The sequence below is a fragment of the Aotus nancymaae genome, unplaced genomic scaffold, assembly GCF_030222135.1.
Source record: "Aotus nancymaae isolate 86718 unplaced genomic scaffold, 86718_ANA_hifiasm-v0.15.2.pri h1tg000017l, whole genome shotgun sequence".
Taxonomy (NCBI): Eukaryota; Metazoa; Chordata; class Mammalia; order Primates; family Aotidae; genus Aotus; species Aotus nancymaae.
Genome location: NW_026988429.1, coordinates 2167126 through 2180039, shown reverse-complemented (window position 1 = coordinate 2180039; position 12914 = coordinate 2167126). Strand labels below are relative to the sequence as shown.

General features: G+C 38.4%; 1 protein-coding gene across 9 annotated transcripts in view; it reads left to right on the top strand.

The window, feature by feature from the left end:
* The window catches only part of GCFC2 (GC-rich sequence DNA-binding factor 2), a 48809-nt gene continuing 35895 nt past the window's right edge, over window positions 1-12914 (top strand). For 8 of the 9 annotated variants that reach the window (XR_001107450.1, XR_010343225.1, XR_010343226.1 and 5 more), the window contains exons 1-4: window positions 31-327; window positions 3832-3960; window positions 7515-7739; window positions 8806-8903. Coding sequence is in view for 6 of the 9 variants with exons in the window: in XM_012452118.2 (XP_012307541.1) it covers window positions 54-327; window positions 3832-3960; window positions 7515-7739; window positions 8806-8903 (726 nt within the window). In the remaining 3 variants the exon portion in view is untranslated. Of the gene's footprint in view, window positions 328-3831; window positions 3961-7514; window positions 7740-8805; window positions 8904-12914 lie in introns of all 9 variants that reach the window. The other variant, XM_012452117.2, reaches the window with a different exon arrangement.

Sequence of the window (12914 nt, the reverse complement as noted above, 5' to 3'; positions counted from 1 at the left end):
ACTGAAGCTCCGCCTTGGGGTTCGCGGGTTACTGGGGTGCTGGGCCCTCAGCCATGGCTCACAGACCGAAAAGAAATTTTCGGCAGCGCGCGGCCGATTCCAGCGACAGCGATGGCGCTGAGGAGTCGCCTGCTGAGCCTGGGACGTCGAGGGAATTTGCGGCCCCGGGCCCCGCGGAGGAAGGGCCGCCCTCTGGAGAAGGCCGCGCGCAGGTGGCGGGACGGCCCCACCGGGTTCGGGGGCCTCGCGGCCGGGGCCGAGTCTGGGCGACCTCCCGACGCGCCACGGAAGCGGCTCCCCGCGCGGACGAAGGCTCAGGCGTCCAAGGTGACGCGGGGAAGCGGGGAGGTGACGGCACGGGGCGAGAAGGGGCCGCGGGGTCTCTGGATCCTTCTCTAAGGGTTCTATAACTTGCAGCCGACCACCAGCCATGCAGTCAAGTCCTAAAGGTAGTGAGCGAGTAAACAACTAGACTGCAAGCACTTGCCCGCTGCCTACGTCTAGCTTTTGGACTCCTTAGAGGAGAAAAAACAATCCTGTACAGTTTGGAAGTTCTTCGTTTTCACCATCAGGTGACTCCACTAGTTAACTGTGTTATCAAAGTTTATGAAGAACCTAACTTGTCACAACGGAGTTCAATAATTTCTAATACTATTAAGTAGGCAGAAGTTATATGTACGTTTTAGACACTTGCCCAGCTTACCTTTCTTGAAAACATTTAGCCAGAATCTAGGTTTTGGAACACTCCCCTTTGCTTGTTTTCTTTTTTCACCAATTATTTGCAAAAACTAATAAAAATAATACATGCAACACGAGGGAGCATGATAGAGATTCATGACACTGTAGATTTTACCAGTAATGGTGTTAAATATAGTGTTGTCATTTTGAAGTACCTTTGAGTTCCTAAATACAGGTTTAAGGCAGCCTAAAATTGTTTACATAAAATGTGCTGCTCTGAGTTTGAATTGTAGCTTAATGAGGAATACAGTTTTTGGTTAGTCTTGAGATCTGAAATCTTCCTACTATTTTTTATTCTCGTTAAAGTGATTTTTAATTAATTTCTTTATTGAGAAGTAAAAATTGTGTATACTTAATGGTATACAATATGATGTTCAAAATGTGTCTACAGTGGCTAAATGGAGCTAACATTTGCGTTACCTCAGATACTTTTTTTGTGGTGAGAACACTTAATAATCTACTCTTAGTAATTTTCAAGTATGCAGTGCATTGTTATTAACTTTAGTCACTGTGTTGTAGGATAGAATTCCTCTTGTCTGATTAAAGTGTGCCGTTTGACCAGTATCTCCCCAACCACCTTCAACCTCAGTCCCTGCTAACCACTACGAGACTCTCTGCTTCTGTGATTTCTGATTTCCACCTTTGTAGATTACACATTTGAGACCGTGTGATGTTTGTCTCTCTGTGCCTTTTTTATTTCACGTAACATGATGTCCTCCAGGTTTATGATTTTTGTGATTTCTTGGTTTTCCTTGTGACCTTCTATTTGTCTGAAGTTTCCGTGATTTTTGTCTCTGTCCTCTGGTTAAACTTTGTAGATGAAAATCGAAGTCAGGAGTTGTGTTTTCTCTTGCCTTCTAGAATAGTGGTTCTCAAACTTTTTGATATTTGGACCTCCTTTAGACTCTTAGAAATGATTAAGGATTCCAAAGAGCTTTTGTTTCAGTAGGTTATATCTATCAATATTTACCATACTAAAACCAAAAATAAAATGTATTAATTCATTTTTAAAAATCTATTACATGTAAGGACAAGTAAGATTTTTGTGAAAAAATATTTCCCAAAAAGAATAGTAGCATTGTTTTGAATTTGCAGATGTCTTTAATGTCTGGCAAAATATTAATAGAAGACGACTGAATTCTCATAGCTGTTTCTGCTTTTAATCTGTTGTGCTATGTTGTTTTGGTTGAAGAATTTGAAGAAAATACAGCCTCTGACAGATATATGCTTAAGACGAATACTTAATAGCCTTTTTAGATCATTGAGGGTGTTGTGCTTTAATATGACAAAGCTCAAAGAGTCTAAACTAACAGTTCTGAAAAGTTAGTTGTCTCATGTAATCTTAAACCATAGGATTAAATTTGGGGTGTGCTTACATAAAACTATGTTCTGTTTTGTACTTTGGATCTTTTACTCATGCACGATTGGTAACATCTTGCATTATTTGGAAAGTTCATTACCTGAGTTTGCAGCTCTTGCAAATGTTGGAGCATTTTATTGTACGACACCAAAAAAAAAAAAATCACTTAGTGTTACCACTGATTAATCAGTCTTTAAGTATTGGAAAGCTGTTAGGTTCACAGTAGAGAAAATAGGTTTTTCAGAATCTCAATTTTCACTTGAAATCTCTGATTCTGGAAGTGATAGGCACAACTTAGCTCATGTCTGAGGAAATATAAGATAGCCATGTCTGAATAACTGGTTTGTTTGTTAGTCATTCTTTTAAGAAAATGATGCTTCTCCTTAAAAACAATGTTTAGTTCAGCCTGCAACACAGTCACACAAATGCTTTTCCTTAAGGCAGTCGTTACATATCAAGATGCAGCCAAAGTGCCTTATGCATACTTCTGTTTTGTTACAAAGAATATTAAACACGTGTGTACTTAAGGGTCAAAATTTAATAAAATAAGAATTTTTTCATTACTTTATGAAGAGCAACTGGCTTTTATCTGTCAGTGTGCAGTGGTGAAAAATACCATAACTGCTACTACAAATTGATTCATGCTAAGGGGATAGCTGTTTTACCCACCACTGCCTTTGCTTCATTAGATAAATGTCAACATGGCAAAAACAACAAATAACATGTTCGTATTGTGATTAAAGTAGTTTTGATTTCCCAGACTCTCTGAAAGAGTCTCAAGGACTTCCAGGGATTGATAAACCATGCTTTGGGAACCATTGCTTTGGTGTTAATCCACTTTGGAAACAGGTATGGGTTGTTATAAATGGCAGTTATCTAAGAAAGATGTGAGCTGCAGCTATATTTTAAGTTTTGATTTTACTCTAGCCTTTTTTGAACTGTATGTAAGTCTTCTAACTAAGGTAGAAATTAAAATTAATGAGTACTATGTAATCTTAAGATTACTCATAAATGTGCAGATTTATTGTGAATTAACAAATCCTTTCTTGGCAATAATGTCAAGAATTCCTTTACTTTGTTCACTCAATTTTCACAACACCCTGTGGTTTTTATCTCGGTGTTATCTTTAACAGATTAATTGAATTTAACAGACTATGTGACCTTCCCAAATCATGCACTGAAAAGATAAACCCGTGGTTTAATTTTGACCAAAGTGCTCCTTATAATATTTCTTGTTACAAGCTATTAAACTATGGCATACTCTAAAGAGAGCCTAAACTCTGGAGTTGGATGGGATTAAGTTGAAAGCCCTGCTTCTCCACTCATTGTGCTGGTATTCTTTATCCTCTCCATCCTTAGCTCATCAGAAATAGTGTTTACTTTATAGAATTACGAGTATTAGATAAGTCATGTAAAACAGATTTCAATGTGCCTAGCACATAGTATACATTAAATATTGTTTTTCTTTTCTACTTATTCACTATTATTACTTTTCTAAATATTACTTCAATTTTTGTCTTTTTTTTCTCTAATGCCCGCTTCCCTCTTCTCATTACATCTTTTTGGAAATATATTATTAGATGCCTAGATAATACAGATAGGATCTTTGTACACTTAGTAGATCATTCAGTTGTTTAAGGAAGATGGGAAGTTGGAGGAAGATCAATATGTCTACTTTAATATGTGGAGTAGGTTTAAAACACTCTTATTATGTTTTTAAAATGTCCTGTTAGAATCCAGAACAGTTGATGTGTCAACAGATGAAGAGGATGAAATACATCACTCCTTGGAGAGTAAGGATGATCAGGGTTTGTCTTCTGACAGCTCTAGCTCTCTTGGAGAAAAAGAACTTTCATCAGCAGGTTAGTAATTTGTATGATTTTGGTTAAGAATTTTATTTTTAATATAGTGTTTTTGATATAGTTATTGATAACAAAACAAACTCTGGTGACATGGGGAAAGTAGGTTATTAATGATGATTGTCAGAGTGCCCAAATTGACTGCTCATTTTTATTACATTTTAACGTGCACAGGTCAGACAGCTTATAAATATCAGAGCTAGGATTTAAACCCAGTCTTTTCTAGAGCCTGTGTTCTTCTTAACCAGTGTGCTATACTGGGTGATTGACACTGTTACCTTGAGGATGGTAAGAATTTGTCATGAAGGATGTTTCAGGTATAGGATGTAGCACACCTGAAACTCTAGAGAAGGTATATAATATGTGCAGGAAACTAAAACTAGCTCTGTTTGGCTGAAAGTATTTGGTTGGGAGTTTAAGGAAAAGAAAACAGAAGGGACAAGTTGGAGTTGTATTTATACAGGGCTTACGCAACCACTGAAAATTTTATGCAGATGACATGAACGTTTTTGTGTCATAGAAAGATCAATCTAGTTCAGGGATTGGCAAATCTGGCCCACCACCTGTTTTTATAAACAAAGTTTTATTAAAACACAGTCCCAGTCTTTCAATTACTTATTGTTTGTGAGTGTTTTTGCACTGTAGCAGTAGAGTTGAGAAGTTGCAACAAAGACCTTATGGCCTGCAAAATCAAAAATACGTATCTGGTCTCTTAGAGAGGTTTATAACTTGTTTTGTCCTTTTTCAGTGTAGTGAAGCCTAAGATCCCTTATGAGAAAATAAAGTAAAATACGTAGCTTTGTAAAGGAAACAAATTATATTGAAATAAAATTATTAAAATATATGTTATAAGGCTTGTAATACAGTAATAAGTGCTTCTTTATTGGCCTATTAAATAACAACAACCAGTAGTTCTGTAACCTTATAATTTTTTTTTCTTCTCCATGTCCATAAAGTACAGAAATACTAAGTGATTAAGCCACTATTAAGAATTGAAATCTAGTAAACAGTCGAAGCCTTGTCTAGATTCTGGATACAGTGCTATTCAGCAGAATTTTCTGTGGTTTAGAAAAATTTTCTATCTTCACTGTCCATATGGTAGCCAGTAGTCACAAGTGGCTGTTGAGTTCTTGAAATGTGGGACTGAGAAATTGTGCAACTGAGAAATTGAATTTTTAGTTATATTTTAATAGTCACATCGGGCTAGTGACTACTGTACCAAACAATGCTACTATACAAGATGGTGGATTAAACCAGGTGTAGTGGCTCACACCTATAATCCTATAATTTTGGGAGGCCGAGGCAGATGGATCACCTGAGGTCAGGAGTTCAAGACCATCCTGGCCAACATGGTAAAACCCCATTTCTACTAAAAATACAAAAATTAGCTGGGCATGATGGCACGCACCTGTAATTCAGGAGGCTTGAACCTGGGAAGCAGAGGTTGCAGTGAGCCGAGATCACACCACTTCACTCCAGTCTGGATGACAGAGCAAGACTCCATCTCAAAGAAACAATCCAAAAAAGATGGTGTTGGTATATTAAATAGCATAAGGAAGTGATTGTAAAGTGTTTTGGCAGCACTGCCCACCTAAGAAGAGAGGGCATCATTTGAAAATGTATGGGACCATTTTAATGATTGTAGTGGTTGAGTTGTTGCTCGCACATAGTGCCCTGGAAGCAAGGGATGATAAATGTCCTACAGGAGTGCAGAACAGTTCGGCATGGTGAATTGCCCCTCCCCCATGCTCCATTGAGAAACACTGATTAAAAATTGAAAACTTGTCCTGTGAGAAACACCGGAAAGTTCAAAGGACTTATTGGCTGGAGAAGAAAAGATGGAGGAATGTGTTAATTTTAGGTGCTGGCATATGGAAGGAGAGCCTTTATTCTGTGTTCAGGTGATAGAACTATTAGAATAATTCAGTAATGGAATACCTGCCTTGAAATAGTCCCTCTAGCAGAGATTGCTTTTTACTAGTAGGAGATGATAATTTACCTCTCAGGCCTAGATGATTATATATCAGATAGGATGATGTAGATGAAGAATTATTCATGAGTTATAAATCTGTAAAAACATGATATATCTATTATTGAACAATATGCTGACCTTATTGATTCATCCCATGTCTGCCCACCATCTGCTGTGTGAGAACCGTTGAACTAGGTATTGGATACGCAGAAACAGGACAAATGGAATACTCTTCTCTTCCTTGAACTTTTACTTCTTTATTTTTGCTTGAGCGGTTACCTTTACATAGCACTAATATCTTAACTAGTGATTCCCATTACTTGTGACTTACTAATTAAATCCCACCAAGTCATTTGCACGTGTATCACTTCCAAAATAAGTATTTCTGTGTCCTTATTCATACACCTGAGTATTTGAACCTAAATGTCTTATCTTAACCCTGCCTACACATTAAAATCCTCTAGGGAGCTATAAAAATATACTTCTGATTAGCTCTGCCTCAGACCAACATCTGAATCTCTGGTATGGAGGCCTGGGTATCAGTAGTTTGTCAAGCTTCTCAGATGACTCAGATTTGTAGCCGGGGTTGAGAATTTTTACCATAACCTGCTGTGATGATTTTGAATCTTAAATGCTTTGGAAGGAGGAAGAGATACCAGACCTTCATCATGTCCCTGACAGTAGTCTATAAATAAATACTAGTCTATAAAAAGGAAATCATCTGATTTTATATTACTTGTTCTTAATTAATATGTATTGATTTCTAGTGATTTCTTTATTGCTTCATGATTCACTCAAGCACTTTTAATTTTCCCTAGGGCTGATGTCAAGCATATTGGTCTGTGTTTTCTAAAATCTCTTTTTATGTTTGTTTCAGGCATTGGAGCTTTTGTGCATCTCCAAGTACATGGCATTTTTCTGTTATGTTTCTAAGAATTTGGGTCAATTTGTGGGAACGTTTAGAAAACTCACTTGAGCCTCAGTAGCTTGACATCTCTTTAGTAGTTTAAGTGCTTAAAATGGTGAAAATTTCTCTTGCCATTTTTTTAATGTAGTATTTTTCTTAAGAAACCGTTTTTTCCAGAATGAAGATAAATTTCATCTTAGATCATGCATAAAGAAACTTGTTTTAATGCTAATGATGTTTATACTGTACAAAACAAAGGAAAAAAATAAGATAAGACTCTTAAGAGTTGTCATTTAAAAAATTTTCGCCTGGTAAATGAACCTGATTATTTTCTTTACACTTTGTAACGTCTCATGTTTATTCATATGGGGCTCACTACAGAACTGCAGAGGCTGACTTGGCTTTACTCTGTTGCTGTTTGTAGTCTGTTTCTGATTTGCTGTTTGTAGTCTGTTTCTGATTTCTTACAAGTGTGGGTGCCCACAGGGAAGGAGGACATCATAGTGTAGTATCTCTCTTACTTGGTAAGTCAGACTGGTCTGTCATTGACTCTTTTAACTTCCGCAGCTCTCGGAAATACTTTAGGAAAATGGTGCTTCTTTTCTTTTTCTTAAATGTGAGGAATATTTACTTATATTGGTCTTTGGTTTTTAGTGTCCTCCTCTTTGTTTCCTTCAGTTGAGATCCCAGATGCAGCCTTTATTCAGGCAGCTCGCAGAAAACGTGAATTGGCCAGGGTGCAAGATGACTATATTTCTTTGGATGTAGAACATGCCTCCACCATCTCTGGTATGAAGAGAGACAGTGAAGATGACCCTGAGAGTGAGCCTGATGACCATGAAAAGAGAATACCATTTACCCTGAAACCTCAAACACTTAGACAAAGGATGGTTGAGGAATCAAGTATGTATTTATCAATATATGAAGCTTAGGTTATTTTTCATTAGAATATAATATTATGAGAGAATCTCCATAAAAAATGTAATGTGCTGTCTCACATTGTAGAGTGTTGATATTGGTTTTTAATATCAATTTGGTCCATGATATTATGACCTCTAAAGGCTGTATCTGTATCAAAATGTTATTATCAAGGAATATGTGTAATAATGGTTATTAATGCCTGACCCCCACTTGATCTTTTTTGACAGGTTAAAAAAATTGTGGTATCTTATTTTCAAAACATTGAAAGCAATCATTGTCACATTTATAAATATTTTTTTAACATGGAAGCATCTACAGAGATTTTAGATGTCATGTATTAAAAATCTCTGCTATAATAAAAAATTTCTTCACATTTCTCATTTATAATATATGCATTTTACCAAGGTTTTTGTAACCTTAAATAATATATTTGGTTTTTTTGGAGACAGAGTTTCGGTCTTGTTACCCAGGCTGGAGTGCAATAACAATATCTCGGCTCACCGCAACCTCCGCCTCCTGGGTTTAAGTAATTCTCCTACCTTAGCCTGCCGAGTAGCTGGGATTACAGGCATGCACCACCACGCCTGGCTTTGTATTTTTAGTAGAGACGGAGTTTCTCCATTTTGGTCAGGCTGGTCTCGAACTCCCAACTTCAGGTGATCCACCTTCCTCGGCCTCCCAGAGTGCTGGGATTACATGCCTGAGCCACTGTGTCTGGCTCTTTCTCAGTTTTTTACATTTCTAGGGCTGTAGTGTTTTGAGTGGGACAGTTTGGTGATAAGAGGGCAGGTTCTGGAGTCAGATCCCAGGATCCAACTTCCAGCTTCAACATAGTCTTAAGACAGTTATTTAACCTCCCAATATCTGAGTTTCCTAATTTGTGAAATGAGGGCAATAATAGTGCCTTCTTCCCAGAATTATTGTGAAGAATAAATAACACACGTAAAGTAATACTAAGCCTGTATATAGTAAGCTCAAAAAATGTTGGCTGCTGCAATTAACATGGAAAAATATTAAACATTTACATGTGAACTTTTTTTTCCCCTAGAAAACAGATACGAAGAAACAAGTGAAGAAAGTCAGGAGGATGAAAAGCAAGATATTTGGGTACAACAACAAATGAGGAAAGCAGTTAAAATCATAGAGGTAATCATTGTTTATACCATGTGTATTAGATTCCTGTGGCTGCTATAACAAATTACCACAAACTTGGTGATGCAAAAGTGTTGTTCGTAGGGTGCCATACCCTGTTCATTGGGCGCCAGATGTTGGGAACCAGCCCAACCCCGTACATGGGTGCTCTTAATGATGACGGTAACAAGGGATTGAGAAAGGGAAATAGAGACACAAGAGAAGTTACAGCATGGGTCCAGGGGACCAATGCAAGTGTGGAAAACATGTTGGCCCCGAGCTCTGGGCTCCAAACACTTTTATTATGTGTACAATCTCATTGATCTTATGGGCATGGAAGGGGAGGGTAAAGGAGTAGGTAAGGTAGCCAGGTGGAGAGCACTTGAGATCCTTCTAAAACATGCTAAACTAGTGCTCTGAGCATTGAACAGCACTTGAGATCCTTTTAAGACATGCTAAACATACTGTGAGTTTATCACCAATTGTTATCACAGTGCAGCTGCAACAGAAGTATAGTGGATGAGGAGCCACCCAGTCTGACCACTCCCAGTGCAACAAGGGGCTTTTATCTCCCAAGAATTGAGGACATAGAGCAATTAAAATCACTCCATATTCTGAGAACCCAGGCAGAGCCTGAGATATTCTGTGATCTCTGCCCTGCAAGGCTTTTCTCCTCCTTGCCAGCTCCCTTCTGCAAAGACCCTCCCAGATCTCTTAAGTAGAGGTCACCTCCATTTTCAGAGATCTTTGCATAAGCCCTCTTTACAAGGCCCTCGTGCAGTCTCTATGTTGAGAAGGCATTTGTGGGACCAGAGCAGTATCTTGCCTGCTCTGCAGCCACCCCGAGGTGTTCCCCATTGTTACTGTGCTCTCGGATGGTCTTTACCTTTGGCCTTCTGTTGCCGCTTGATTTCTAATTAACTGCACCAATAATATAGTTTAGTTTGGTGTATAAACTTCAGTGTACTCTGAGCCAAGCAAGCTTATAATTATTTAGCTAGAATTAACATAGGTCTCCCCCTGGCCATCTTGACCCACACAAAAGAACAGACACTAGTTCTCTCACAGCGCAGAGGCCAAAATCTGAAGTCAAGGTGTGGGCAGCACCTTGCTTCCTCCAAAGGCCCTGGGGTGTTGGGGGTAATTTTTCGTTGCTTTTTTCAACTTCTGGTCACTCCACGTGTTTCGTGGCTTGTACTGCATAACTCCTATCTCTGCTTCTGTCTTCACATGGCTTTCTCCATGTCTCTACTGTGTGTTTTCCTCATAAGAAAACTTGTCATTAGATTTAGGGCCCACTCAGATAATCCAAGGTCCTTCACTTAATTACAAGCACAAGGACTCTTTTTCCAAATAAGGTCATATTTACACTTTCCAGGGATTAATTCATGGATGTATCTTTTGGGAGGCCTCCATTAAGCCCACTGCACTTAATGGAGTGCATATTATGTTATTTTTCCACTAGATTATAAATACCTTCCACTTGAGGGTACTTTTCTTTTTAAGCTTTAATTTTTTTAGTAATTGACAGTTTATATTGTACAGGTACTCAAAAGTTTAGACCTCAAACTTTACTTTTAAATACCTGTATAATATAAATATATCCAATTTTCTCTTTGGAAACTGTTTTTTTCACTTCACAGTATAACAGAGACATCTCACCAGAATGGTATATCTACTTCTATTACATTTTAATGATTCAATAGCAATCTAGTGAATAGATGTATTATCATTTATATATTAAATCTCATTTGACATTTATGTGATTTCTCAGAGAATTTTTTATTGTAGTGAACCCTGTGGTAAATATTATGCCCAAATACATTATACCTATATTATGATACATAACTGTGTTACATTTCTGCATACACAAATATATTTTTGTGCTTTATTTAATTTTTAAAAAGATGTAAACAAATATCTAACAATGGGGATCTTGGTACAATACAGCAGGATGGGATACTATGAAGCCCTAAAAATGTTATTAGAAACCAAAGTGCAAGAGGCTGAGGCTTGGATCATTTGAGTCCAGGAGTTCAAGACCAGCCTGGGCAACATGGCGAAACCCTGCCTCTACAAAAAAATAGAAAAACTAGCCAGGCATGGTGGCACACACCTGTAGTCCGAGCTACTTGCCGTGGCTGAGGTAGGAGGATCGCTTGAGCCCACGAGGTTAAGGCTGCAGTGAGCCGAGATTGTGCCACTGCGCTTCAGCTTTGGTGACAGACTGAGACTCTGTCTCATTTAAGAAAAAAACATCAACACTAAAGCACAGATTTGGCCAGGCATAGTGGCTCACACCTGTTATTCCAGCACTTTGGAAGCCCAAGGTGGGAGGATCACTTCAGCCCAGTAGTTTGAGACCAGCCTGAACAACACAGTGAGACCTGAGCTCTACAAAAAATAAATAAAGCTAGGCAGGCATGGTGGGGCATGCCTATAGTCTCAGCTACTTGGGAGGCTGAGCTGGGAGGATCACTTGAGCCCAGGAGTTCAAGGGTGGAGTGAGCTATGATCACACCATTCCACTCCTGCCTGGGCAACAGTGAGACACTGTCACTAAAAATGAATGAATAAATGAATGAATGAATGAATAAATGAATGAATGAAAAGTTTAAACAAATAGTGAGCTTTGAAACAAACCTAACAAACAAAAATGTACTGTATTGGGGGTTAAAAGTTGTAGATTTGGGCTCTGAGTCTGCTGCTGGAATATAAGCTCTGTAAGTGTACATTAGAGTTTGCAATCAGTGTACATTAGAGTTTCCCAAACTTTGTCATTCATGGAGCCCTTAGTGTCTTGGTAATTTTATCATGGTGCTCATAAGTCAAAAGAAGTACCAAACAATTGTATTCATTAAGTAGTTAAGTCCAAAGAATTTTATACAATTTATGTCCTAAGAACTAACCATTTGGAAAAATAATACAAATAAATTGAAGGCAAAAAATTTTTATTATTATTATTATTTTGAGACAGAGTCTCGCTCTGTTGCCCAGACTGGAGGGCAGTGGTGTGATCTCGGCTCACTGCAACCTCTGCCCCTCTTGGTTCAAGCAGTACTTCTGCCTCAGCCTCCCTAGTAGCTGGGATTACAGGCATGCACTATTATACCCGGCTAATTTTTGTATTTTTAATAGAGACAGGGTTTCACTATTTTGGCCAGACTGGTCTTGAACTCCTGGCCTCAAGTGATCCACCTGCCTCAGCCTCTCAAAGTGCTGGGATTACTGGCATGAACCACTGTGCCTGGCTTACTTTATTTTTAAATAACCAAAATTTCTTACTAATGAGATGTGTTCCTGTTAGATATTACATGACTTTTCAAACCTTGGAATCAGGTTGGACACTGCCACTCTCATTTCCATATTGATATTCACATAATACTTATTTTATATCATAGCATCCTCCCAAAATCCAGCTCCACAAATATTACTTCATCAAAAGGAATGAAACACATTCTTTTTGTTTTTGTTTTTGAGATAGTTTCGCTTTGTTGCCCAGGCTGGAGTGCAGTGGCATGATCTCGGCTCACTGCAACCTCCGCTTCCTGGGTTCAAGCAATTCTTGTGCCTCAGCCTCCTGAGTAGCTGGGACTACAGGCACACGCCACCATGCCCAACTGATTTTTTTGTCTTTTAGTAGAGATGGGGTTTCACCATGTTGCATCGGCTGGTCTCAAAACTCCTGATTTCAGGCGATCTGCCAACCTCAGCCTCCCAAAGTGCTAGGATGACAGGCGTGAGCCACCATGTCTGGCCATATGGAACACATTTTAATGTAACTGTGAACTAAGAGCTACTAGTCCAGCAGATGTTGAGTATTGCATTGTTTCCCTAAAATATTTAAAATGTCTCACTATACCCCTTTGAATTTGCTAGGATGCCTTTGCACACAGTTTAGGAACCACATTATGCATACAGTTTTGAATTCTGATTTCCTTGCTTGACATATTATAAAGTACCTACTCTTCTCTTTACATAGTTATAATAACTAATTATAATAGCTTCATAATATTCACTGGAGTC